Source organism: Haplochromis burtoni, unplaced genomic scaffold (genome assembly GCF_018398535.1).
Source record: "Haplochromis burtoni strain Fernald_Lab_line unplaced genomic scaffold, NCSU_Asbu1 Contig_23, whole genome shotgun sequence".
NCBI classification, from domain to species: Eukaryota; Metazoa; Chordata; class Actinopteri; order Cichliformes; family Cichlidae; genus Haplochromis; species Haplochromis burtoni.
Window position 1 is genome coordinate 1214668 of NW_024582384.1, and position 27453 is coordinate 1242120.

Here is a 27453-nt window from a genome sequence, read left to right on the forward strand (position 1 = left end):
CCATGAGAGTCCTGAGAGCTGGCATGTGGGGGCTGAAAGGGACACATCAGGGCTGTGGATGAAAGCCTGCGTAGTGCTCTCCAAAGAAATCATTTTCTCCATCTTTTCCTCCCCTTGTAGCAATCTAAATCATTCAGGTTCAAGGCAAAGCAAGTTACCATGGTGACCGTCTGGAGGTACAGAGAGCAGCGTTTTTATTTTCTTTGTCACTCAAAACACACCGTCACTGCAAGCGGTACAGCACTAACCTAACATCAGGGCTGACAATGGAGTCCCGCCTCCACAGCCGTGTCCTAAGTGCTCGGCTGACGCAGGCTTTTAACATACATAATGTTTCCCGGTGTGAAACGGTGAAGGATGGAGTGAAGGGAGAAGAAAGGGAAGGCGTGTGGCAGGCGTGTGTGCGCGCCGCGAGGGCGAACTCACGGGTTATCCAACAGCAAGACAATAGGGTTGAGTTCTTTCCTGGGTCTGTAATAGGCTCTGAGAGGCACTATGAAGTTATAGAGACCGTTCCCTGCTGTTTCGGCTGAAACGATTATGAGCTTGTTTTTAAACCCATACGCTTTGGCATCCTCAAAGCTGTTGTGCCTGCACCCCTGCAAAGACAGAAAAAACTCAGAAACATGGAGGTATTTCAGGATTGCTTTTATGAAGTGAAGGACAGAGAGAGGAGAGAGGGAGTGATTGAGGCAGTAAGTAATTTGAGTGACTAAGTTGAAGGAACATCGACTGCCCACCTGGTCCAGACGTAGGCAGCAAAACGGGGCTTTTTCAGCCAACAGATGGCAAAGGGTGGGCGAGCTCCCAATGTACGGAGAGTTAGGGGGATAACCTTTCACATACCTGGCAACGAATCCAAAAAGCATGAACGACACATTTCATAAACCATACAGGACTTTCCTTTCCTTTATTTTTTAATAAAAACACCCAAACTGGCCTCCGTTACTTGGAGAGAAAAAAGGAAATATGAAGGAGTATCTTTATTACATGTACAGCACATTAGCACGGGCCACTACAGAAATCTAACAGGTAAGAAACATTGTTTGTTTGTTTGAGGGTTGTTGTTTTTTTGCATAATATATAGGCGGGATACTACAAAACAGTGAAGAAAATAGTTGTATTAAACATTAAGTTTGTCTTAATTTGCACATGGATGTATGCCTGGTATTCAGAATGCTGGCATATATTAAATGTGTATTTTATGTCACCATGGCTGAAGTTCATGTTGTTCTTGTTCAAGCTGAACAAGAACAACATGAACCCATGCCAGCATGCTAAAGTTCATGTTGTGAACTTAAACAAGAATGCAAACTTAAAGTGACTGCAAAAATATAAGATTACAGGATATTATGTTCTATCTGAAAAAAATTTAAGCCTAATAACTAACGAGTAATAATACTCGCTAATAATACTCCCTGCTGTTTTTAAAAAAAATCAGTTTCTTTAGGTGTGGTTTCAACTTGGCCTTGTAAATAGGTTTAAGAATAGACTGTATATAATAGATGGAAGTCGCTACCATCTAAAACTGTGTCATATTTTACAAAACAAACATCAGTGGCAGTGACTAAGACCATAATCATTACGAAGTTGTTAACTGAAGTTATAAATAAAATGAGCAATGGGCTCATAGACTTCAATACCTTTTAATTGTGAAGCCAGATATTTTGAACCTTGCTGTCCAGTAAAAACAACGTAGATTCAAAAAAGATACATAAACACTATGAACACAGAGGCTATGTCCATCTTTTAGATACAGTTAATGGCTTTAACGTGCATTTTCACAGCAAGAGAGTCCTGGTTTTGAATCCAGTTACCATCTGCCACCTTTTTGTGTGTGTTTTTATGTCCTCCCTGTCAGCTGGTAATTCTCAAAGATGTGAGAGTGAATGGCTGGCTCTCTGAGAACAACATGAACTTCAGCCATGGTGACATAAAATACACGTTTAATTCCTGCCAGCATTCTGAATACAAGGCATACATCCATGTGCAAATTAAGACAATCTTAATGTTTAATACAACTATGTTTGTCTGGCAGGGTGTGACCTGCCTTTCCCTCTATGAGAGCTGGTTTAGACTCCAGTCTTCCCACTACCCCGAACTGGACAAGAAGTTAAGAAAATAGACTGGTGGTATTAAACTGTGTGTGTTTTCACGTGCACAGAAAACCAGAATCCTTACTCTGTAGATGAGTGGCCTTTTTCATCTGTGAAGACCGAGTCATCTTCTGATTGGTCACTTAGCAGGTCACATGGCAAGATTGAGGCAGAGTCTGCTAATTCCTGAACCGGAGCAATGCTCGGCCTACGACTTCCAGTTCCATTTACTGTAGGTGGGACCAGTTTACCTACTGGGGCGTCAGGAGGGGTTGTATTCTGAAGATCCATGGCAACCGTACCTGTAAATACATCCATTCTCGTTCATATGAATCCCAGTCCTAAGATTGATCGAACGTGATTAGTTTGTTTTCTTTCTCACCCATGCTGGCAATGATGCTGTGGACAGGAAGCTGTGAAGGCCCATCAAAGAGTCCCCCAGCAGGACCACCCTTCTTCTCCTCCTGGTTGAAGATGAAGGCTGAGTTTTCCTCCTTGGTGATGTTGATGTAGTAGCATGTGTCTGTAGAAGCCATGATGTGGCGTGGCCCAGGGTTTAACAGGATGCTCTTGTTGTCTTCCCTCTTTATACCAATCAGACAAACACCATACCTGGGGATCACATACCTGCCGTTAGACTAAAGCGCCTGAACGACCTGCTTGATGGAAGACTGAGGACAAAAGAAAAAGAGCAGTTCTACTTGTAAGTTTAAAGACTAGATTTTCAGATTGGATGAGCACAGAAACTTCAAATTAAAACTGAAAATTCAGTAGTAAGTCTTTTAATTGCTTAAAAGCTATTAAGAGCTTTAATAAGATTTGCAATCTTAAAGCATATTTGTTGGTGTTTCTGCTCATTCTTTCTCATCTAAACAGATATATCTTATCAGAGATGTCATCAAAGAGGTATAAGTTTGAGGTATTATTAGCTAATTATATTTTACAGCATGAAAAAAAGAAAAACTTTAATTTGCATCTTAATGAGAGCTCCAAGATTAATAATTAACCTCCATGCATATTAAATGTACTTGTTATTCCTATATCAAATAAATTTTCATTATAGCACTTTGCTAAAATTATACAAAACAGGTGTTAAGAAATACTGAGCTTTCCTTGATAACCTGATACAATCCCACAAAAGATCATCTGACTGATATTGTTTTGCAGCTAGTTCAGTTGCTAATATGATATGCCGTTCTCTCTTAGAACCCGATGAATAGTAGATTTTAGTTTGAACACAACACTAATACCTCTCCCTGATGGCAGTGGACTCTTCCAGCAGGACAAAGCGACTACTAGACTGTACATGAAAGACATGGGAACACAAGAAAACCCCCAAAGTGGAGCTTCTTACGTCCTATTTTGATGGAGCATCAGTATGATTCTTATGTCATGTCCAAACACCATAGGCACAGCCACATGCTCCTTATCCAGGGGTTGAAGGAGGTTGGAACAATCCAGAATGGCATCTACAGTTAACGAGTTGTTACATCTGAGTGGTAGTTGCACAAAATACTGTCAAGCAACATCTGTTTTTACGAGCTGCATTGTGGTTCTCCTTTTAACTGATGCCACTGAGGGAGTTAAGTCAACAGATGACCCCGCCTGCATGTATCCTTTTTTTCATTTCATCCCTGCAATGCGCTCATGGTTCAGATAAGAAGTTGTGTTTGTGGTACTTGGTAAGTGGAGCAAGCATAAGCAGAGTAATTTTTTAAAAGTAGCACATAATTTCAAATTGAATGTTTCAGTCCATTTTACTAAAAAAGATAGTAAGAGCAGGTTAGACTGGGTAGTTTTTCAGTGATGTTGTTTAGTGTACAGTGATGAACTGTGTTAATTTAATTTAGTGTAATTTTACTTTATTTAGAAAGTGGGGCAATACACATTAATGAACATTTTAACAAATGTAAATATGCCAGATTATAGCCAGAGATTATGGACAGAGACAAGCTAACGGCTCTACTTATTTCCGGTTTTCAAGCCATGATTAGCTAACTGATTGATGCTAGTAGCTTTATGCTTTAAGGACGGATATAAGGATGATATGAACTTCCTTTTATAATTCTAGGCAAGACAGTATTTGGCACAGCTTTTTCTTCAAACAAGAGCAGAAGTGTTATCTAAACATGCATGGAATTAAAACCAGTGTTTTTGTAGTCTGCGGCACACAGAATATGACTTTCACCAGAAAAGCACTGCTGAAGCACTTAATGCTGTGTAACACTAAGCTAAACAGACAAGCAAACATTTTAATCTCTGAGGGAGATGCGTTTGCTTACAAAGCTACTCACTTCTTGTGAGCATGAAAGGAGGCATATGTGAAGCTTTTGCCATTGTACTCTCCAAAGAACTTGCTGTCACACACTTTGATGTGGTAGACCTCGTTGCCGGAGCAACATCCATACATCCTCTGCCATTGCTCCGGGGATTGCTGTCCTTCTCTGGAATCATTCAGAGGAAATACAGACGGATGGGTAAATTTAACACGTAAACCTATTCAGTCTATTCAGTATCAGTGATAATCATCAGTTGTGAAAGAAAAACTCTCTTCTTTGCTGCACACCTACCTCTAGACCCTTGGGGTCTCAAAAGTCTCCTGGCGAAAGCAGGCAGCTTAATTTATCTGTGTCAGTCAGGCAGTTTTGTGCTAATATGCCCTTTGTAATGACTTCCGGTTATTACTGTAATTGTTCAAGTGCTTTGATGGAGTTTAATGGGCTGTGAGAGATGCTCAGAACAACCCCAAGGTGGTGGTTTACAGACTTGCTTCTTAGTAGTTATTAATATTTGCATAAGAAGACATGTAAATTGGATTTCTCACTCTAACTTTCATATTTCTGAGTAAAAGGAAAAATAACTTGCTCGTGACGATTGGTAACTCCTGATCCCCTTTTATTTCCCACTGCAGCGCCATGATGAGCTGCATGTCACTAAAACCTAGCGTTTCACACAAAACGCCCACACAAGCGAAGGAAACATGCAGAATGGAATACGGTACGTTCAGGTACATATTGTTACACTTGTGTGGAAAATGTCTGCAATTTTAAAAATTTAGAATAGAAAATACACAAAGCTTTTTTTTTTCTGAAGGGTTGACAGGAACACAGCAAGCACTAACTAAAGCCTATTTATTCTTCATTAATGCCGTTTCCCTTGAGCACTGAAATCAGCTTTTAAGCGAGATCTGTTTGCATGCTGTGAAAAAATCATTTTCCACTGGAGTGCTTTTCATACGGCGCTACAAAGGAAACACATGCTAAAAAAATCAATCTCGGTGGCGGCTGTTCTCTCTTTTGGTGCACTCTCTCCTACATCCTGCTGAGCTTCACAATGAGCTGGGACTTTTGTCTTTGGCTTGGCTTTCTCACCTCTCTGTGGCAGCTCCATGGGCCCTATTTATGCATCAGCAGACATGAAAATGTGAAGAAATTTGAACTTTGCAGTCTCACTAAGGAGTAATCAAACAGCCTGAGGAGGTTTTGTAGAAGAACTGACCGTCCACGGGAAGTGTGTACAAGGAGTGTGACCAAAGTGGAGGTGGCAGGGCAAACACAGTTGAGAGCCAGCATGGCGTACTTGAACTCTTCCTCGCAAACAACATGATCTGAAAATGAAGAAAATAGTTGATCAGCAGAGCTGGCTGAGAACTACTCACAGTACTCTACAACTTGCACTAATGTTATAATGGGGTGATTATATTATGTGTCACTGTACAAAGTTGTATCAGCCCCATCATCACTGCAAAGGCAAGTATATGATAAGGCTTAGCCAAGGTCATGTGTGCATTTACTTGTGTGCACAATCAGAGCTGTCTTACAGATTTGTATTTGTTAACAAATACACTTAACTCCCCAAATTCTTGCTAAATCACAATCTCATTCATTTTTACAGTACATGCTGGTGTTATGGGGAGTTACACATTTATGCCGAGCTAAGCTAATCTACTCTTGGCTTTAGCCTGACATTTAAACCTGAAATAGCTAACTGTATGGGCAGTTGTTAGGTGTAAAAGAGCAAACTGGAAGGTTTATAAATGTCTGATTACCACAAACTCAACAAAAGCTACTGGTAAATAGACTCACTGGCCATTTCATTATGTACACCTAGCTAGTACTCGGTTGGACCTCTTTTTTCTGAAGTACTCAGAACACCCATCTGGCACCGGCAACCATGTCATGTTCAAAGTCACTTAAATCAGCTTTCTTCTCCATTCTGATGCTCACTTTGAACTTCAGCACGTCGCTTTAACCAAACATGCCTATATCCACTAAGTTGCTGCCATGTGATTGATTAGCTGCTTGTGCTAACGAGATGTTGAACAGGTATACCAAATAAAGTGACCAATGAGTGTATATGAAGGGAAAGAAGTGGGCTGTAAAATAATTCCCCATTTGCTTTTTTTATGGGCAAAAAAATAATTTCTGTTGTTTTGTCTGAGCACACCACCACAGTGCATTTTAAACCACACAATCAAGCTTTGATTTAAAGTTCAGACTTTAATTCAAGGGGTGAATAAAAGGGTTTAATAAAAGTGTTGCACTAGCTGTTTAGGAATTACAGCCATTTTTATATATAGTTCCTATTTAGCCAGATGTCCAAAGGTCATTGGACTGATAAACAGCTTCATGGTCAGGTGAGGCCTCTCCCCTCATTATTCCATATCAAATAAAGCGGATAAAAACTCTCAGCTTCAGTCGACCTTAACTGTTTACATTTAAATCCACCATGATGATGTACAGAGGCAAAATTACAAAACAACAAAAAGTTTGTCCAAAAAGTTACTGACTTGACTGAACATGTATTTGCGTGATTGCTTCATTATTTCATTTAGAAACTCTCACCTGCAAATTTAACATGGAACTTATTTTCAGGTTTGAGTATCTGGACATATAGGGGACAATTTGGAGCAAAGTCTTTCACTGCCCAAGCTCTCAGGATGGTCTGATGGTCCTGAGGGGGTAAACAACAAAAATTATGCAGCTGTCTCTGTGACAGACAGCATTAATTTCTGAAAACTCATAAATCAGAATTACAGCACAGTTCATAATTTGTCAGTTGTTATTTTTTGTCTTACTGCAGCCATGCGATCCACCTCGTTACGGCTGCTCAATATGAAACAAGCCTCTGCATCATCCATTCTGCAGAATTGTGACAAAATTGACAAATTATTAAATGTCATGTTACACAAAAAAACAAAACAGCGGCAGAGAAAATACAATCCACAAAAGACAAAGCTGAAATGATAACAGTGAGGCGAGACAACAACAATCTTTGATTGAATTTTCAGATTAGCATTGCTCGCTTGCAGGCAGACAAAACAAGCTGAAATAATATATACTGTATACTGAAGGTGCTGAGAATATGGAACTGATTTTGCATATGATTAACAGAGCCAGGAGAGTGCAGAATGCAAAACAAAGTGTGGGAGGATTTGAAACAGTGCCAGATGCAGAATATAAGCTCTACACGCCCAGTCCTCGACTTCTAATTGCTCTGTCAGAAACCTGCCAAATGTATACAGTGAATTTACACAATCCATTACATCAATGTAATTTTGATTTGAATAAAGTTAGGACATGCCGTATGGTACAGCTGTACAGTCAGCACAGGACTGAGAAGTGCCAGGGTGTGTTTATGTTTACAGTTATTAATTATTATTATTAATTATTAATAAAATGTTTTCAAAGATGGCAGCTATGGTGGGGGATCCCCTGAATTTGCTCTCTAATTCTTATGGTTCTTTACTTTTAATGGAGGAAAACACATTACATAAAAGTTGCAGATTGATATGCATAATTTTAACTGAAATAAATAATTGAACCTATTCAACCTGTCTATAAAATCAGTTTTATCCATTCCCACTTCTCCACCACCACGCAAAACCAAATAGCTGCCGAAGAAGATCAAGCATAAGACTGTAGAACTGCACAAGGCTAGAATGGACTACAAGACGACAACAAGGTTGGTGAGAAGGTAACAACTGTTGATGTGATTTAGAAATGGAAAAAAATATATATATAACTTCTCTTCCTCCCCTCACAATAACAGGAGACCTGTTTTCCTTCCCTCATCCCCAACTGGTCGCGGCAGATGGCCCCGCCCCTCCCAGAGCCTGGTTCTGGAGGTTTCTTCCTGTTAAAAGGTAGTTTTTCCTTCCAACTGTCAGCAAAGCGCTCGCTCATAGGGGATTATATGATTGTTAGGGTTTTCTCTGTTTTCCTGGTATTATTGCGGAGTCTTTAACTTATAATATAAAGTACCTTGAGGCAGCTGTTGTTTAATTTGGCGCTATATAAATAAAACTGAACTGAAGTCACCACTGGTAACACACTATGCTGTGATAAACTGAAATCTTGCAGTGCCTGCAAGGTCCCCCTGCCCAAGAAGGCACACGTACAGACCTGTCTTAAGTTTGCCAGTGAACATCTAAATGATCCAGAGAGAGCGCTGTGGTCACATGAAACCTAAATCAAGCTCTTCAGCATCAACTCAGACTTTGAAGAAAGATTAATACTAAGTATGACCCAAAGTCATCCTCACAGTCAAGCACAGAGTTGGAAAAATACTTTGGGGCTGTTTTTCCATGACCTTGACCTAAAACATACTGCCAAGGTAACAGAGGCGTGGCTAAAGAAGAAGCACATTAAGTTCATATAGTGGCCTAGCCAGTCTCCAGACTTCAATCCTATAGAAAATCTGTGGAGGCAGCTGAAGCTTTGAGTTGCCAAGCAGCAGCCAACAAACATAAAGGAGAGAGTTTCTGGAAGGAGGAGCGGAACAAAATCCCTCCTGTCTGCAACTACAAGAAACATCTTGCTGTTGCTGTTGCAAACAAGGGTACCAAGTACTAAGTTATGTTTTGCTTGAGGATCGAATACTTATTTCACTCAATCATATGCAAATCAGTTTCTAACTTCTATGTAATGTATTTTTTCTGGATTTTGTTTGATATTCTCTCTATTAAAATTCAAATGAAACTACCATAAAAATCAAAGACTTTTTTTGAGGTAAGCAAACTTACAAATTAAGCAAAGCACCAGATAATTATTTCTTTATATCCTTTACTTTACAGGGAGTGCAGAATTATTAGGCAAATGAGTATTTTGTCCACATCATCCTCTTCATGCATGTTGTCTTACTCCAAGCTGTATAGGCTCGAAAGCCTACTACCAATTAAGCATATTAGGTGATGTGCATCTCTGTAATGAGAAGGGGTGTGGTCTAATGACATCAACACCCTATATCAGGTGTGCATAATTATTAGGCAACTTCCTTTCCTTTGGCAAAATGGGTCAAAAGAAGGACTTGACAGGCTCAGAAAAGTCAAAAATAGTGAGATATCTTGCAGAGGGATGCAGCAGTCTCAAAATTGCAAAGCTTCTGAAGCGTGATCATCGAACAATCAAGCGTTTCATTCAAAATAGTCAACAGGGTCGCAAGAAGCGTGTGGAAAAACCAAGGCGCAAAATAACTGCCCATGAACTGAGAAAAGTCAAGCGTGCAGCTGCCAAGATGCCACTTGCCACCAGTTTGGCCATATTTCAGAGCTGCAACATCACTGGAGTGCCCAAAAGCACAAGGTGTGCAATACTCAGAGACATGGCCAAGGTAAGAAAGGCTGAAAGACGACCACCACTGAACAAGACACACAAGCTGAAACGTCAAGACTGGGCCAAGAAATATCTCAAGACTGGTTTTTCTAAGGTTTTATGGACTGATGAAATGAGAGTGAGTCTTGATGGGCCAGATGGATGGGCCCGTGGCTGGATTGGTAAAGGGCAGAGAGCTCCAGTCCGACTCAGACGCCAGCAAGGTGGAGGTGGAGTACTGGTTTGGGCTGGTATCATCAAAGATGAGCTTGTGGGGCCTTTTCGGGTTGAGGATGGAGTCAAGCTCAACTCCCAGTCCTACTGCCAGTTTCTGGAAGACACCTTCTTCAAGCAGTGGTACAGGAAGAAGTCTGCATCCTTCAAGAAAAACATGATTTTCATGCAGGACAATGCTCCATCACACGCGTCCAAGTACTCCACAGCGTGGCTGGCAAGAAAGGGTATAAAAGAAGAAAAACTAATGACATGGCCTCCTTGTTCACCTGATCTGAACCCCATTGAGAACCTGTGGTCCATCATCAAATGTGAGATTTACAAGGAGGGAAAACAGTACACCTCTCTGAACAGTGTCTGGGAGGCTGTGGTTGCTGCTGCACGCAATGTTGATGGTGAACAGATCAAAACACTGACAGAATCCATGGATGGCAGGCTTTTGAGTGTCCTTGCAAAGAAAGGTGGCTATATTGGTCGCTGATTTGTTTTTGTTTTGTTTTTGAATGTCAGAAATGTATATTTGTGAATGTGGAGATGTTATATTGGTTTCACTGGTAAAAATAAATAATTGAAATGGGTATATATTTGTTTTTTGTTAAGTTGCCTAATAATTATGCACAGTAATAGTCACCTGCACACACAGATATCCCCCTAAAATAGCTAAAACTAAAAACAAACTAAAAACTACTTCCAAAAACATTCAGCTTTGATATTAATGAGTTTTTTGGGTTCATTGAGAACATGGTTGTTGTTCAATAATAAAATTATTCCTCAAAAACACAACTTGCCTAATAATTCTGCACTCCCTGTATATCTGGGCTGTTCCTGGTGTGGTTCTGTCTATTGAACACCTTCGTCTTTGTCACCTTTGTCACAACTTTACTGAAAGAATCCCTGTGAAGTTTTTCAAACAGCCGTACATAAATCAAGACTGTATACGATTACCACAAATATGCAAACTAACTGTAATGCGCTGTACAAAATTCCTGGATTTATCGCTTAAGCTTGGCTGCAGCTCTGCATACTGGATATTTGTCAAATTGGACTTGTATGAGAGGTACGACATAAATAAAATTCAACTGAGTCATAGATGTCATTATGGCTACAAAAATAAACCTGACTTGACATACAGATTGACAACAAGTTTTTATGCCTTTCATCATTGTTACAATGTTCCATAGTCTCCCTCATGAATCTTTCACAACTCCAAAGTATCAGAAGAATGTGAGACAGATTATGTTGCCTTTCTTCAGAAGAGCAGTCCCTCTATCGGTTCACTTTCAAAAGGAATGAGTATAGCTTGAATGAATAATTACAGTGTTGTCTGAGTATGAGGCCAAACAATAGCTCTGACAAGCCTATTTACTAAGAAAAGAAGAAGAGAATATCAGGGTAATATTAAGGATTGGTAGGACAATAGTCTTTTAAGTCCTACTGACAGTTTGCAAGAATTATCAGTACCTTTCCCAGAATGTGAAATATGAACTTTTGGGAGCCACTGTAGATGATTTAATTGGAAACAAATGAGGTGCAGATGTCAGATGATAAAAGGAATCCATAAAACTGTCTTTATGAATATGACACCAGTACATTATTATATTTTTAACATAACCAATCAACAGGAAACCAAGAAAGACAAACAAACTGAAAAAAACAGCACACAGAGCTATTTGACTGAGAAAAAAGGGGGAAAAGACAATTTCAACAAAGGTCAGTCTTGAAACCATTTCATTTTTCAACTTTCTCTTTCAATATCTATGTTATTCTTTGTAATGGGAAGTTTGACATTTATCTTAACATCTTAACTACGCATTTGATCCAAGCTGTATTTCCATTTGTTCATTTTCATTCTAGTAGCAATCTTTTGAAGTCAAGCACAAATACTTTGGGGCCCAATTGAATTTATTTAGAAATAAAATTCTCACATCACTCTGACCTCTTCTCAAAATGTTTTCTCCCTTGCCAAACACAGTGAAGCAAACACAATAAAACAGTATTTTATTATGACTATGTTTACACTTACACTTAACCACTTATAGTGGGTTTCTAAGGACTGCATTAACTAATAATATGGGCTTCAACAGCTCAACTCCCATCCTCTCCCCTCCCAATATTCATTCTGTGCTTTAATATTATTCTGCGAACTCAGTAAAGATTACACAATGATTGTAAAATTTTATATAATAAAGCAATTTTTAGTCTCCCACAAAATGAGCACCAACATGGCGCATTTCAGTAAATGATGGACAGTGTTCCAAACTTTTACCACGTCCCTAATCAATGTTATTGACTGCAATTTTCCTTCATTTCATTGATGTTTGTTGGCATTTGTGTCAGAAGCAGCTGTGTAACAGGCAGAAGATGGATGCAAAAAGCAGGACTTGGAAGACAATGGGTAAACTTAAAAGCGGCTAAAATGCTAAACTTACACCAAGTACAAAATAATGCAAGTTAAAAACAAGAAAACCAAAACTTCTAGTATTCAAGGGAAATATAGAACTAGGAAAAATACAACAAAGGACAAAAAGGAGACTGAGGCTTTATATACAAACACAGGATAACATGGAAACAGGCAACAGGTGGGAAAACAGCTGAAACTAATTACAGATAATGAAAGAGGGGAAGCAGAATTGAATACAAAACACAAGAGACAAGAGGTTCCCAAAATAAAAGACCAGGACTAAGGAGACAATAAACTAACAGTGTGGGAAAACAAGAGGGACATGAAACCATAACACCAAAAGAAAGTGCACCAGGCGTAAGGAAATAATAAACAAGATTGTAGATTTGTCTGGAGATCTTGGTCCTGTTGCACGACCCAGTTTGAGCCCAAGTTTTAGCTGTCGGACAGATGGCCTCACATTTGGTCTCATCTGTGCAAAGGGCATTGTTTCAGAAGTCGTGTGGTTCAGATGCAACTTGGCAAACCCGCTGTGCTATGCTGTGCTGTTATGTCGCTTTCTCCTTTCCAAACAAGCCAGACTTGTTCAGTCTTTTTCTCATTGTACTGTCATAAACCTTTACATTTAACATACTAGCTGAAGCCTGTAAAGTCTGAGATGTAGCTCTGGGGTCCAGTTTCTCTGAGAATTGCACAGTGTGACTCCTGAGGCTGTTGCATTGTTTTAATTGTGTTAAGATTAGCAAACTGACAAAATTTTGTAGAGGTGTTCTAACTTGCTGATGATCAGTTAATCAAGTACATTTGATTAGCAGGGCTAAGTGTTACTTACCCTCTTAATTCCTATTGGAAGCGGGAAGGGTGTGATTAGTTTCTAACAGGACTGCAAACAGTCCTGTGAAGAGTCTCTTTTTTCACAGGATTATATATTGGAAAAAGTCACAGTTAAAGTATAATCTAGTTATAGGAACTGTAACTTACTTGGCTCTAAGCAGATCCTGATCTTTGAGGACAGACCCTTGCAGATAGATGACTCTTTGAGACCACAGAGGGATCTGCAGCACCCTTCGCACCTGGAGGTCCATTTCAGTTGGGCACAGGATCACCACATAGTAATCCTTGAAGATTATGTAAGAACCACATCAGTATCTCAAAAGAGGAATTTCTATGTAAATGGAGACACACCATGTCAGTCATTATCACTTGTAAGTAAACCTCGAGCACGTGTATGTAACGGTCGTTACCTGCAGTCGTGGATGAGCGTAGAATTCATTGAGAAAGTCCATGAGCAGGTCTATTTTGAGTGCGCTGACACACAGCACAACATGTTTCTCTGTTTGTGCTCTGTGGCGGCTGTAATTCCCCCCAGACTTCTGTCTCTCCATCCACAGGTAGATCAGCTCTTCAAACTGACAAGCAGCAAGCGATGCAGAGGTCACACGAGGAAATGTAAACGGATCCAAAGATTATTTCAGTATCTTTGTACCTGAAGAGGCAGCACCACCAGGGCCACGCAGATCATGATGACTACCAGTAACTGGGAAGGCCATATGCGGGGAGTCACATCTCCGAAGCCCACAGTGGAGAAGGTGACAATGCAGAAGTAGAACGAAGTGAAGAGGGAGAGGTTTTTGCCTGCTCGTTCCAGGTGCTGAATCCCACACGTGCTGTATACAAACAAATACAAAGTCAGCATATACAGCTACAGCATGTAGGTTGGTTATGAACCTGGACATAGAGGCCACAAGGAATAGATAAATAAATACGCTGTATTAACAACTAAAAGGTTTGTTTAAATATTAATAAAAAATAAACATTAAGCTTTTGTTTGTCATTTTGACTTCATAACTGATATTTTAATTCATTTTGAGCATTTCTCAGCTAGCAAAAATGGTTTGGATCACTCTTCACCGTTACAATTATACTTTAACCAGTGGTATAGAGTAGAAGAAATCAAAGCACAAAGCTGGTGGGTGCTTTTCAAAGTTTTCACTGTAAATTCTCTTCTTTTAAAGCTGTTGCATCAACCTCCACTGTATAATCTGAGAACGTCTAAGTTCCTGTACGGCTATATCACTGAAATGGGATCTCGTACGCTTGTTTTGCACTCGGCTGCGGCAACGGTGTCACATTTACCAGGTCACAAAAAGCAAGAGTATATAGCAAGCTGAAATAACACAAAAACACGGTGGATGCCAGGAGATGTGACGTCAGCTGTCTCACTGTGATGGCATCAGCCACACATGGATAAATCAGTCCATTTGTTTACTTTATTAGTTTGTTTTGCAGTTTTCTTCATTAATATAATTATGATTATGATCTCAATTGCTAGTTTTGAATCATCTGTATGACATGATTTTCATATTTTTAATTTTATGGCCCCATTCAGAGTTAAATAAAGCAGGGTATATTTTGGAGTCCGCCTGCCTTGTGATTGGCAGGTCGCTACCATACGAGCGCACAGAGTCGCTCGATTTCTCAGTCAGCGCCAACCATTGCTTGTCACCTCTGGTTTCCAAAAACCAAGACGCTGATGGTGAAAATGCTCAGCTCCAGGCTTCAAAACAACAGTTTATAAACAGCTCACATAATCATGGTTACATCTGTGTTTTACGTACTGTCTATGAGTTTAACTACCCTGCACTGAACTAAACAGCACTGTCAAAGTTATGCTCCCATAATATTTGGAATTATCTGGATCACCATTTTTAGTATCGCTTAGTAATTATTAAAAATATAAATAAAAATCTGCACAGTTCTTTCACATTTTAGCAAACACAGACAGAAGCACAATATGTCACCACTCTGAACAGAATGGTTTTACAGTCCCTGCAGAGGCAGGCTCACCCAGTGAAGACGAGGCAGAGCAGGGTGCAGATCAGAATGAGGACCTGGTTAAACATGGCCGAGTTGGTCCTCTGGATCGCTCGATGGACATCGTTCTACCATAAACAACATACAGCAGTTATAGTTAAAAACCTATTCATTTTCTTCTGCTTATCAAATTCAGAGTTATAGGGGGAGGCTGAAGCCTATCACAGCTGTCACAGGATGAGGGTACACTGTTGTAGGGTTAATACACAGAGACAGATAATAGGTCACATCTAGAGTCAATTTAGGATCTCTAATTAATCCAACCCGATGCCTGTTTTTTGGATTGTGGGAGGAAGCTGGAATACCTGGAGCAAACCCAAGCAGACACAGTGAAGGCATGCAATAGGACCAGTCTGGATTTGAACTAAGCTCCTGCCTGTTGTGAGGTGACAGTGAGTACTACCACTGGACCACTGTGTTTCCCAAGGATACAAATGCTTATAATCAGTGACACTGCGTCTACCCCTGTTCCATTTAATTGTGAATTCGTTTAGCGGTTGCAGATGCTTCTACTCTTGTATGCTCCCCACTGCAGTCTGCAGAGCAACATGATAAAATGCACACAGCACTGAAAATAATCCCTAATGAGCTCCCTCCTGTGTGCAGCACAAACAGAGCAGAACCAAAGAAGGATTTTTTGTTGTTACAGTGTGGATGTCGGGGAGTACGAAGGCCTCTATAAATCAGTGCAGTTAAAATGTCTGAAGTAAATCAATAAGCTGTTGAAAACTGGTCATTAATAGACAAAATTCAGTTAACTGCTTTGACTTACGATCATATTCTCCAAAGCACATTTGGCCAACCAGCAGTTGAGAAACACAGGAATGAAAATGTTCCTTATCGAGGGCCAGAAAATCTGAGGAGAGGTAGAAAACACTTCATTTCAGAGTTTTCTCAAACAATAAAAATCTCACAGCAGTGGGTCATATGTCTGCAGCTTAAACGTGCTACCTGTGAAAATTAAAACTTTTAAGTATTATTGTGTAACGTTTTTATACCCAGAATCATTAAAGAGGAATACTCTGCACTGTCTTAGTCAGCTATGATGTTTGTAGTTCTATCTTCTCTGTCCATGTAGCTCAATCTGCACAAAATGTCAGTGTTACCTCTCTAGTACTTGTTGTAGTTGAGCATTTTCATATAAGAGCTAATCAAAGCAAGCATGCAGCATTAATTACAGCAAGGGCAATGATTTGAATGTTGATGACCCTCTTGTGACAGGCAGATGCACACTTGTCCTGCACATTAATGTAGTTTGGCACAAACAAACTAGTCCTTAATGAAACTTGTTTTATCTTTTAGAGTAGCAAGGCCAAGACTTCTTTAAAGAGACAATTCTGCTGAGCTTGAAATGATTATTTTTTTCTGGCCATCTGGCCACCACAAATCAAGGTGCCATCCATTAGAAAGTACACCCTCTTTAGATTCTATCTATCTTAATATAATAAAAAAAAAACATTATCTTAAGAACAGATAAATACATTTGGAGTAACAACAACATGACAGTAAACCTAAGCAGAAGAGTGTGTAAAAAAATCCAGTACACCCTACCAATCGGACCTAAGAGGTTAAGTAGCAGCCAGGTGCTGATTAAGAGACCATCATTATGCGTGAGTACACCTAATGAGGGTATTACAGGAGCAGATGTTTTTGCAGTTTGCTGGTCCAGAGCATTCAGTGTGCTTTAACACAATACGGAAGACGAAAGAACTCAGCAACCATCTTTGAGAAGCAACTGCTGCTGCTCATCAATCTGGGAGGGAGTATTACGTCCATCATTTATACAATGCATACAATCCTTCATACAATGAGAATGATTCTTCAAAAGTGGAAAACATTCAAGATAGTAACCAATCTTCCCAGAGGTGGACATAGCATAACACCTTATACCAACTATCAAATCCTCACAGTAGAGGGGTGACGATTTGTTTATTTTGCAGCAACATGTGCTGGGGACCTTGCAGTCTTAGAATCAACCACAAACTCCTCTGTATAGCAATAATTCCAGAGGCCACATGTTTAACAGGACAATGAGCTCAAGTAAAGCATCAAATCTATAACAAAGAAGCTGAAAAATAAAAGAAATGGGGTGTTCTGTTGTTCCAGTCAAACCAAAACCTGAGCCTGGTTCTGCCAGAGGTTTCTTCCTGTTAAAAGGGAGTTTTTCCTTTCCACTTTTGCCAAAGTGCTTGCTCATAGGGGTCATATGATTGTTGGCTTTTTCTCTGTATGTATTATTGTAGGATCTACCTTACAATATAAAGCGCCTTGAGGCGACTGTTGTGTGATTTGGTGTTGTATAAATATATGGAATTGAACTGAATTGAATTAAAAGAGCTGTGCATAAATAAACTGCAAAACTCAGTGAACTGAAGCAATGTTGCAGAAGAGAGTGGGCTAAAATTCCTCCACATCAATGTGAGAGAGTGATATAATCATATAGAAAATGGTTGCTAACTATTAAAGTTATTGCTGCTAAAAGTGATTCCACAAGCTTCTGAATCATAGGATGTGCTTAATTTTTCATGGAGTGCTTCTGCATAATAAAGCACATTTCAGGGTTGTCATGGTAAAACTTTTACCGTAATGATGAAGGGAACTGTGTTGATCATCTCTAGAAGAAAGGACACCTGGAATATCTGCTCCCAAATGTTCCCCTAAAAGTAAAAACAGGCACAGACTTTTAACACTTTCATCTGTAAGCACACAAAAGACAGTGAGTCACTGCAGAGATTCATTGTTGTCTGTCACCCTGCAAAACCACTTATTCCTTCACCTCAGCCATATCCTGCAATTACTGTCTGTCTTTAATGTAGCCTTGACAAATGACTTGGTCTAATTGCACCACTTATGGATTGTCAATCTAGCACATTGTAAGTGATTAATTGTACAGAATGCATTAATCATGTTTGAAGCCAGAGTGCTTTTTTTAGCACACTCTGTCTTACCTTGTAACTCAGATACATTAGTAACATAGTCTCCAGGAAACTAATGATGGCCACAATCACCTGTGCAAAAACAGGAAATAAGACACACTTAATTATTTACAACAGCGTTGTCACAAATAATCTTCTAAGAATGACGCTCACCATGTTTTCACATGATGATCAGACATTTATGGTTTGCATTAGACAGTCAAATATTTGGTCAACAGCACAATTGAAAGCAGAGATGGGATCACGCCAGTTGCAACACCTGTCAATATGCTGATGTTCTGACACACGACCCATGTAGTCACTGCTACACTGTTACCTGATCGTGTGAGTACACATGGGTCGGAGAACCCCCGTCTTTAAAAATCGGCCATCATTTTCAACTACACACCTGTAAAGTATCTTGAATCTTGCACGGTTGTGACGCTATGCTGTTGAAATCTGTCCACAGACAGACAGACAGACAGATATACAGAGAGACAGACAGACAGACAGATAAAGACCTGCCCGAGAACTCAAAATGGCTTTGTGGTAGTTCCACTTACAGAAGATGTTTCCAGGACAATTTGTCACAATGACACACACATGCACGCACACAGACACTCACAAGGTGCAAACTGTACCAGCTGTGCCAATGAGGCCGGCAAACACACACACAAGTTTATGCAACTCAGTGAAAGTCATTGAAAGTTTTGCTTTATGTGCTCTTTCTTCTCTTGTGACTCACTTGAATGGCCCAGACAGGAAGCTTCCTATCCACCCAGAAGATCAACTCCCTGACAGAGAGAGCACACAACAGTGACAATTGTACTACATTTAACAACAAATTCCCTCCAAATCAAAGAAAAATTGTACATGATTGGTGTCTATACCATCAGTGACAACGTGAGATAAACAGAAGACCAAGCTGGCAGGGATCTCTTTACATAAATGTTGATAAAAAGGGAAAATCCGATAATGAAAACACCGATGGCCTGCCAGAATAACTAATAAGGTGAATGGAAGAAATGAGGTATCAGACCAAACAAAGAGCTGAAAGAAATCACACCTTTTGCTGCTTACCAGTTAATTTCTCTGTCCTGCACTGAACCGTTCCACTGACAGTCGACACTGTGGAGTAGTGATGATGGTAAGGGAGGAAGGCAGCAAAATAGCAGGAAGTGAAACATGAACATGGGAGGATTTCTGCAGCTGAACTAGATCGTAGACACGTCAGTTTATTAAAGCAAAGTATGAGTTCCTAAATCTTCATACTGAATTAAAATAAAATGCTAGATCTTTTCACACTTTTTAAAAATTTTAAAAACTTAAATATGAAACATACATTTATTTATTAATGATCATTTGATTTGTGTAAAAATTAAAGCACACAACAAGCCAATTAATCAAGTTAACCACCCAAAGGAGCTGGCCAGCTCCTCATAGATAGCTGTATGGAAAAGAGAAAAGGCTTCCTGTTCTGTCCTATAAACAAATCTTTGCTTTATCTATTGGTCCTATAAGACATATCTTCAGTCATCAAAGTTGAACCTTTGTTATATTTCTCATATAACAAAACACTTTTATACTCACACCTACAGCCAATTTAGAATCACTGGAATTAGTATTAAACTGAAATGCCTGATGTTTGGACTGTGGGAGTAAGCCAAACTAATTCTGGGAGAAACCATCGCAAGCACAAAGGGAACATGCAAAATCCACACAGAAAGGCCCCACACTGCTGGTGGAGTCAAGCCCAGGAGCTTCTTGTTCTGAGGTGACTATCTGTGGAATCAAACTCTGATTACCAGTTATCCATGGTCACAACAGCAGATAGATAAAGCACAGCAAAAAGTTGATGGGGCAGACACTGGAATGAGACATTGCCTCTACAGATCACCACTGACTGGCCTAAACTTATCTAGAGTCACTGAGAGGCGACTCTAGATGAACAGATGCAAACTGGGAGGTCTGCACTCATTTGCGTGTAGCAGCTCTAGAATTGGCAGTTTTACACATAATATTTATTCAATTCATAATAATTTGGTTTTTAAAAAATGAGAAAGGGACCACTTTCATGAGTAAATCATAGTATGTGACATTTAGGTCTTATGATGCGTACAACAGATACAGTATCCTATATATAGTATCGCACATGAGCATGCTGTGTCATCTAAATGACACCAAAGGAGGCTGCTGTTGCTGTGATTACGCAGACTCCAGGGCTTCTAAATAGATATTATGATCCCGACCTGTGGAACAGTCCTCCTACATATAATATGCAGAGCAACCTTAACCAGTAACCTTATATTCAGTACTCAGTACTCCGCATTTTATTTGCAGTTTAGCTTCTTTTTCACCTTTTTTTGTTGCTTTCCTTTAAAGAATTAATCAACTGCAATGAATGAATAACAAATCTTAACATTATAATTGTTTTTTTCATTTTTTGAGAGTGTTGTGATAACATTGCGTTAGAATGTGCTTGATAAAAATCCTCGACTTGACCTGAAAACCTTTATTTTAAACAAACCATTTGTTGTTGCCACTGGGAGCGTTTTGCTGTGCAGCGCTGTGGCTGGCGCCTGCGCTCTGAGCGGGGTTGTCTGTCATCACTCTGATGATGTACAGCAGACAGGTGAGCAGCTTCAGGGAAAAGTTGAACACACGAATCCTGAGGCCTGAAGGCAAAAGAAAATAAGATTTGTATAAATAAATCTTATTTGTAAATAAGATTTATTGTGACAGTGTGTACATAGGCTTTCCTGTGTTTAAGTTTAAACTGTATTTAACACAGTGTCATTTCTTCAGATTAATCTCTGACAGGTAAGGAAAAAACATCTGGGATTCTCCGCAGGTGTTCTCATACAATGTTGGAAATAATCATTTGATCCCGGGCTGAATTTGTAAGTTTGTCTCTAATTTTTAAAATATTTTTGTAATTTTTATAGTTTTTTGGAGAGAGACAAAATATCAACCAAAAATCCAGAAAAAACAAATTACATGAATTATATCATTGATTTTCATGTCAGTGATTCTTAAGCAAAGTCTAACTTAATACTTGGGGGAGAAACTTTTGTTGGAAAGCACAGCGGCAATATGTTTCTTGTAGCTGGTCACCATGTTTCACACATCTCAGGGGGAATTTTAGCCCACTCCTCTTTACAGAAACTCTCTAAATCCTTTAGGTTTCGTGGTTGCTGCTTGGCAACTCAAAGGTTCAGCTCCATCCACAGATTTTCTCCAGGACTGAGATTTGGAGACTTGCTAAGCCACTCCATCACCTTAATTTGTTTCTTCTTTAATCACTCCTTTGTTGGCTCTGTGGTTTGTTTTAAGTCACTGTCATGCTGGAAGACCCATCTTCAGTGTTCTGGCTGAGAGAAGAGATTTTATGGTACACTGCCCAGTCCATTGCCCCATTAATCCGATGAAGGTGTCCATCATCGGATTGCCCCAAACAGCCCCAAAGCACAATGTTTCCACCTCTGTGCTTGACTGTGGGGATTGTGTTCTTTGGATCATATTATTATTAAATATTTCATTCAAAATAAGACACACAACTACAACGTGGGAAAAGACCCAGGGAAACCGAGTTGACGATAGAAACCCTGAAAACCACAAATTCCACACCAGAGCCTCAACTCTCGCGGCCCGTCACCAAACCCAGGGGTTGGGACCGCTGATTTAGATGTTCACTGGCAAACTTAAGATGGGCCTGTACATGTGCCCAATTGAGCAGGGGACATTGCAGGTGCAGCAACATATCAATCTATATCAATTCCTTACAGTGTAGTAGTGTGTTACCAGTGGAGTTCTTGGTGACTGTGGCCTCAACTGCCTTAAGATCATTATCAAGCTCCACCCATGTGGTTTTGGGTGATCCACCACCTTTCTCGTGATCATCCTATGAGGCAAGATCTTGCTCCAGACTGAAGGCGACTGATGGTCATTTTATATTTCTTCCATTTCTGAATAATCACACCAACAACTGTAGCCCATTCCAGCCTTGTGCAGGTCTACAATCTCATCCCTGATGTCCTTTGGCAGATCTTTGGTCTTGCCCATGGTGGTGGAGCAGTTGGAATGGATGAAACAGATTCTGTGGGCAGGTGTGCTTTATACACATAATGACTTGAGATCAAGACCATCTCTAATTGCTTGGCTGATTTTTTGATTGATTGCAATTGACACATACTACCAATCTGCAGGAATCAGAATAATTCTGGCTGGGTTGTAGAGGATCAAATACTTATTTCACTCAGTGACATACAAATCAATTCACAATTCTTCATATAATGAGTCTTTTCTGGATTTTTAATTGATATTAAAATTAATATATAACTACCATGAAAATTTTAAACTGTTCTTTAGAAGTCAGCAAATGTACATATTCAATCATTATTTCCCCTTCTTTACACATTTGGGTCTTATTATGCACAGCTTTCTGGGTTTGCTTTTGTCACGTTGCCCTTTAATGTGCCCTTTCAATTAAGCAGCACTCAGCGTAAGAACATGAGATGGTGGCCGGCACCATCCACTTACTTGATCTTTGGTTTTTGATGAAGAAAAGCTTCAGGCGCTCCTTGAAAGTGTTTTCGTTCACATAAAACTCTACCTGCACCCTAACAGGTAAGAGAGGGAGAGAGACAGTCACACAAGAATCAGCAGCATTAACAGAGATACGAAGATGTTTTTCAAAACGACGACCTTAATACAGCATGAATATTCATAATGCTGTTTTTGTAATTATCTGCCTGAGGAGAGTTATGTAATTATCTGTGTCTGATTTAGTTTCCAATTACATGACAGGACTCCTGTAGGCCACGCAGTTTCAACTGAAGAAACCAAAGAGCAGCTGCTAGAGTGGAGCATCATTTTAGCCAGGAGTGAAGTTAAAAGAGACGAAGGTAAATATTTTTGCACATTTTTTGTATGCAAGACAACAATATTCATATTTTAAAAGGAGAAGAGAAGAGAACAGAGCCTTTTTTTTCTATTCCTCTGATATCATCATTAAAAAGGTCATATAGTAGATGGGAACAGTTTATGCAGATATCACTGTGTCAGTGACATCTATCAGTGGCATTGCTAGATTTCCATATAAGACCAAAGCATGTTTTATGATGAGAAATCCAACATCCAGAAATGGAATGAAAAGACGCGCTTGTGCATAAATGAATATTAGATTTGTTTCTGCACCATCCCACAGAAGGATTACACATGTTGTGCGAGACATTGTGCACACCCGTTTGTATTTGCTATTAAGAATGATATAATGAAGATGAAAATGTATATTCATCAGTGACTCCTTTACAAATTAACTGTGGTTATTGAGAAAATATCTTGAGTGTGAGGAGATTCATTTTTATTCTGGTATGCCTCAGTAACATTTTCAGTATCTCTCATCCTAATCCTGTTGCTGCTCATATTTATGCTAAATTAGAAATCACTGCATCTCCCCACACAGCTGCGTTTGTGCACTCTCAAAGCTGTCAAAGACTGATCCTCCTGCATCCCTGTGACAGCATCAGCCCATCCATCAGGTTTTGATGTGGAGGTCCAATCTAGTTTGAGTGCCTGTGACATTTTTTTCAAACTGTCGTGACTCCCAAGGAAAAACAACACGGGCACAATGAGAACATGAAAACTCCCAAAAAGAAGACACTTCAAATGTAAGACCCTGTTGCCAACAACTGACTGCCTGTGCTGTTGCTACTGTATCGCTTGGCTTATTACTCGTGCCAGCTGGTGAGATGCTTGAGTCAATATAGTACTGTGCAAAAGTTCTGAGTCACTCCTATTTTCTTATATTTCTCTTTGAAGGAGGGAGACTTACAACTTCTTTAAGGTTGTCTTGAGGAAAGGTTCACCAGACTTTCTGAAGGTCTTTCAAAGTTTTTCTTGCTGTTTTTTCACTAATTCACATTGTGCCTACACATACCAGAAGCAACAAGGTGATTCCCAGAGAGCTCTTAGCTAAACACTTGGTATATATCTGAGGAAACGTGTTGCAGAGGAAACAAGGTTTGAAGAAACTGGACAGTCAAGTCCAGGATAGCTGAGGATAAAATCAGAAGTGGCAGGTCTAATGAAGTACCTATAACAGATGAACAGTATTTTAAAGTCAGAAATAGGGAGGGTAAATCCAGCAAAGACCTGACAAAAGACCTGGGAGTTGCATCTAGCCCTTCCAGTTATCCATCTTCCAATTATCCAATGAAACCTTATCAGAAATGGTCTCAGTACAAGGATGGCTGTCAAGAAGACATTCTTAAGGAAGCTGTTTGGCAATAGCTTCATTTTTCAGCGAGGTGATAATCCCAAACACAGTTCAGTAAAATCATACCACACAGTGAAAACTAAAACACACCAGGATCTGCTGAGAATTGGCCTCGTCCTATCCTGGCCTCAACATTATTGAAGCAGTGTGGAATCATATTGACAGAGAAGGGAACAAAAGGTGGCCAATATCCATAAAAGAGCTTTGAATGTCCTCCAAGAAGCCTGGAGAACTATTTCTGAAGACTACATAAAGAAATGACAAGAAGGCTAGGCTAAGCGAGTTGAGGCTGTGCTGAAGTTAAAGGTGGTCAAACCAAATATTGACTTTTGTTAGAATTCTACCAACTCTGTTTTATCTCATTTACCTTATTTCCATCTATGTTTGCACAACTCAATAAATCACTGCATCTGTTTCTCATTTTCCTAGTAAAGTATTAGGAAATGAAGAGTGACTCAAGACTTTTGCACAGCGCTGTATACCTCATCAAATTATGCTAAATCCAAACTAGCTGGGATTAGGAGAGATTCCTTGGGAAAAAGAATCTCTCTTGTAAGGGGCTGGATCTTAGCTGAGCTGACACGGGCTGAAAGATGGGAAGAACCGAGGACAGCACAAACTATTACAGGGCTAACACAGAAAGAAAGGCAATCACCACACACTCTCACATCCACATGTCCATCCAATTTAAAATCACAAATTAACTTAACAAGCATGTTTTTGGACTGAAAGAGAAAACCAGAACACCAGGGGAAACCCACACAGGTAAAGAAAACAACAGTGAACCAGGAGGTTTAAAAACAAGCTTCTTGCTGTGTGGCAAAAAGAGAGAAAGTGCAAAAACTCATTTGATCGCTATGAATGAAAGAGAATTTCAGTGCTGTCTTTGCAGTACTATTTTCTGATGCATGGGCATGGGAAGGTATGAAAAGGAAGGCATGAGAGAGATTAGCAGGATTTCAGAAAGGGTGAAAAACTGCAACGCTTCACTGATGCTCCATTAATCTCAAGTTTTGGCTTGTGGCTGAAAGGATCACAGTGGAAGGGAAAGGGCGGTGTGGGTTGTTGGATGCGGCACTAAAATGGCTATTACAGTTCTTCACGACACTACATCACAAAAACTACATCACAGTGATGGAAACCCTTCAGTGAAAAAAAACTGAGAGAACCGCTCTGCGATGAGAACTAAAAACATCTGTAACATGGGGCCAGCAGCGGGACAGAAATGGGCTCTGGAGGCAGAAACACTTCAAATGAGAGGCTGTGCTGTCGTATATGAGAGTCCTACAGATTGATCTCTGTCTGTGTCTGTCTGTCTGTCTGTCTGTCTATCGCGTCCTTATACCCTCCCACGCATACATAGGCCTAATGGGTACAAGTAATGGCCCTTAATCAGCTCCTGTTGAGCACACAATTACGAACTGAAGAGGTCTGATATTAGTCATACTGCAGTGTCACGTCGGAGTTTCAGGCAACAAGACGCACACTTCTGTGACCAATTAGATCTTTTTAAACGCCTGCTTGTGGCTCAGCAAGTGTGAGTGTGTGTGTGTGATCATTGCCTCGCTTTCATTAAATCAATGCAGCTCGAGGGGTTCATCAATAACAGCATAGACCTGTTGCTTCCAATCCAAAAAGCCCATTCATCAATTGACAGAAAATATATGGATTAATATATATGTAAAAAGTCCTCAAGCAAAAAGTCCCAAAAATCTTACAAACTTTCAGTTAATTTGTTTTTTCTTCTCATTTATGTGACACTAAGCTGACTTTTAAATTACCGCTAAAACAAATCAATTATTGGTACGACTGAAACAAAATGTACAAAGATTCAGTTCATGTGCGTCTCAGCAGTCAACATTTGCGCGTTTTCGTGACTGAAGACCTTTCCGTTTTCGACTACTTTAAATAGTCACCTTGCAAATTCGCGAGTGGGGGTTTTCACACTTGAACAAAAGAAGTACAGGAGTAACTGAGAACATAATAATCCACAATAGCGACCTTACGATACCGTTTAAACTTTCTATAATAGCAGAAGTGTCGATGCGTAAAGAAGAAATGACTTTCTGATCCTGGCCCCTATAAATAAATAAATAGGAAGGTTTTTTTTGTTTGTTTATTTTTCCACCTCTTATCAAACTCCTGCTTATCTCCTAATAACTCCTAATACGTAATAACTACGACTCTTCCCGCCTGAAAATAATAATTCACAGCAAAGAGAAGGGGGGAAAAAAGCCGTGGACAGCATTATTCTCCCGCCTCTTTACCGGCGCATCCACTTCCATTAACATTTGGACATCGTGCGCACTTCGGAGGGTAAATTCTCCTCTCCGCGTGGCCCTACCTCTGCCCGGCGTCACCACTACCAAACGTGTCCGACCTCCAGGTTGGGATGAGGATCTCCGGATCCATCGTGCAGGACACCTGTAGCTGCGTCGTGCAACCAGTTTGAATTCCTACAGATGACCAACGTGCCTCACTGCAGCTCTAAAATACCAGCGCAGCACTGCCGGAGGATGAACTGATTTTAGCTTTAACTTATGAAACGACACGATAAAGATAAGAAGATAAAAATAAGAAACCATAGACGAAGCGTTTTTTTTATATTTTATTTTCAGATGCTTGTTGGAGTATTTTTAGAAATATATTCCCGCAGCTCGTTTTTATTTTTTATTTTTTCCCTTCTTTGCGCGGGCCTGTTGCCACAGCAACGTTGCTTTGACAGGAATAACCCTAACTGCTGCTGCTGCAGCATGGTCCTCTCCAGCAGCACAAAGCTGTAAACATTCACTGTGCCATATCAGAGAGATTGTCAGATGAACTCGGATTTGTTTTAATTTGCTGTTGGCATCAGCAGCATGTCAGCAGACTACCCTCAGCCTGTTGGAAGGAAGTTTTCATGACTCGGAGCTCGTACAGTCTCAATGAATGTGCCGCCTTACCGTCTGTTCTTCTGTCTGATCATGCTAAACACAAGTTGGTGATGACGCTCGCTTTGCTCTGCAGGATGTGGTGGATTGAGACAAAAACAGAAAGATGATGCACTTTTACAAAAAAAAATGAA

The 27453-nt window shown here is 39.9% G+C and overlaps 1 protein-coding gene across 4 annotated transcripts in view; it reads right to left on the minus strand.

Annotated features, from left to right (window-relative positions):
• kcnt1a (potassium sodium-activated channel subfamily T member 1a) overlaps window positions 1-27453 on the minus strand; it is a 38984-nt gene that overhangs the window by 5676 nt on the left and 5855 nt on the right. For 3 of the 4 annotated variants that reach the window (XM_042218757.1, XM_042218758.1, XM_042218759.1), the window contains exons 4-22: window positions 22652-22731; window positions 20640-20787; window positions 19193-19240; window positions 18858-18906; window positions 18146-18205; window positions 17780-17854; window positions 15970-16053; window positions 15171-15265; window positions 13810-13990; window positions 13568-13732; window positions 13305-13441; window positions 7174-7237; window positions 6941-7049; window positions 5595-5703; window positions 4391-4540; window positions 2479-2708; window positions 2182-2398; window positions 741-846; window positions 427-599 (exon numbers count right to left, since the gene is read on the minus strand). In XM_042218757.1, coding sequence (XP_042074691.1) covers window positions 427-599; window positions 741-846; window positions 2182-2398; window positions 2479-2708; window positions 4391-4540; window positions 5595-5703; window positions 6941-7049; window positions 7174-7237; window positions 13305-13441; window positions 13568-13732; window positions 13810-13990; window positions 15171-15265; window positions 15970-16053; window positions 17780-17854; window positions 18146-18205; window positions 18858-18906; window positions 19193-19240; window positions 20640-20787; window positions 22652-22731 — 2280 coding nt within the window. Of the gene's footprint in view, window positions 1-426; window positions 600-740; window positions 847-2181; window positions 2399-2478; window positions 2709-4390; window positions 4541-5594; window positions 5704-6940; window positions 7050-7173; window positions 7238-13304; window positions 13442-13567; window positions 13733-13809; window positions 13991-15170; window positions 15266-15969; window positions 16054-17779; window positions 17855-18145; window positions 18206-18857; window positions 18907-19192; window positions 19241-20639; window positions 20788-22651; window positions 22732-26733; window positions 26997-27453 lie in introns of those variants that run through there. The other variant, XM_042218760.1, reaches the window with a different exon arrangement.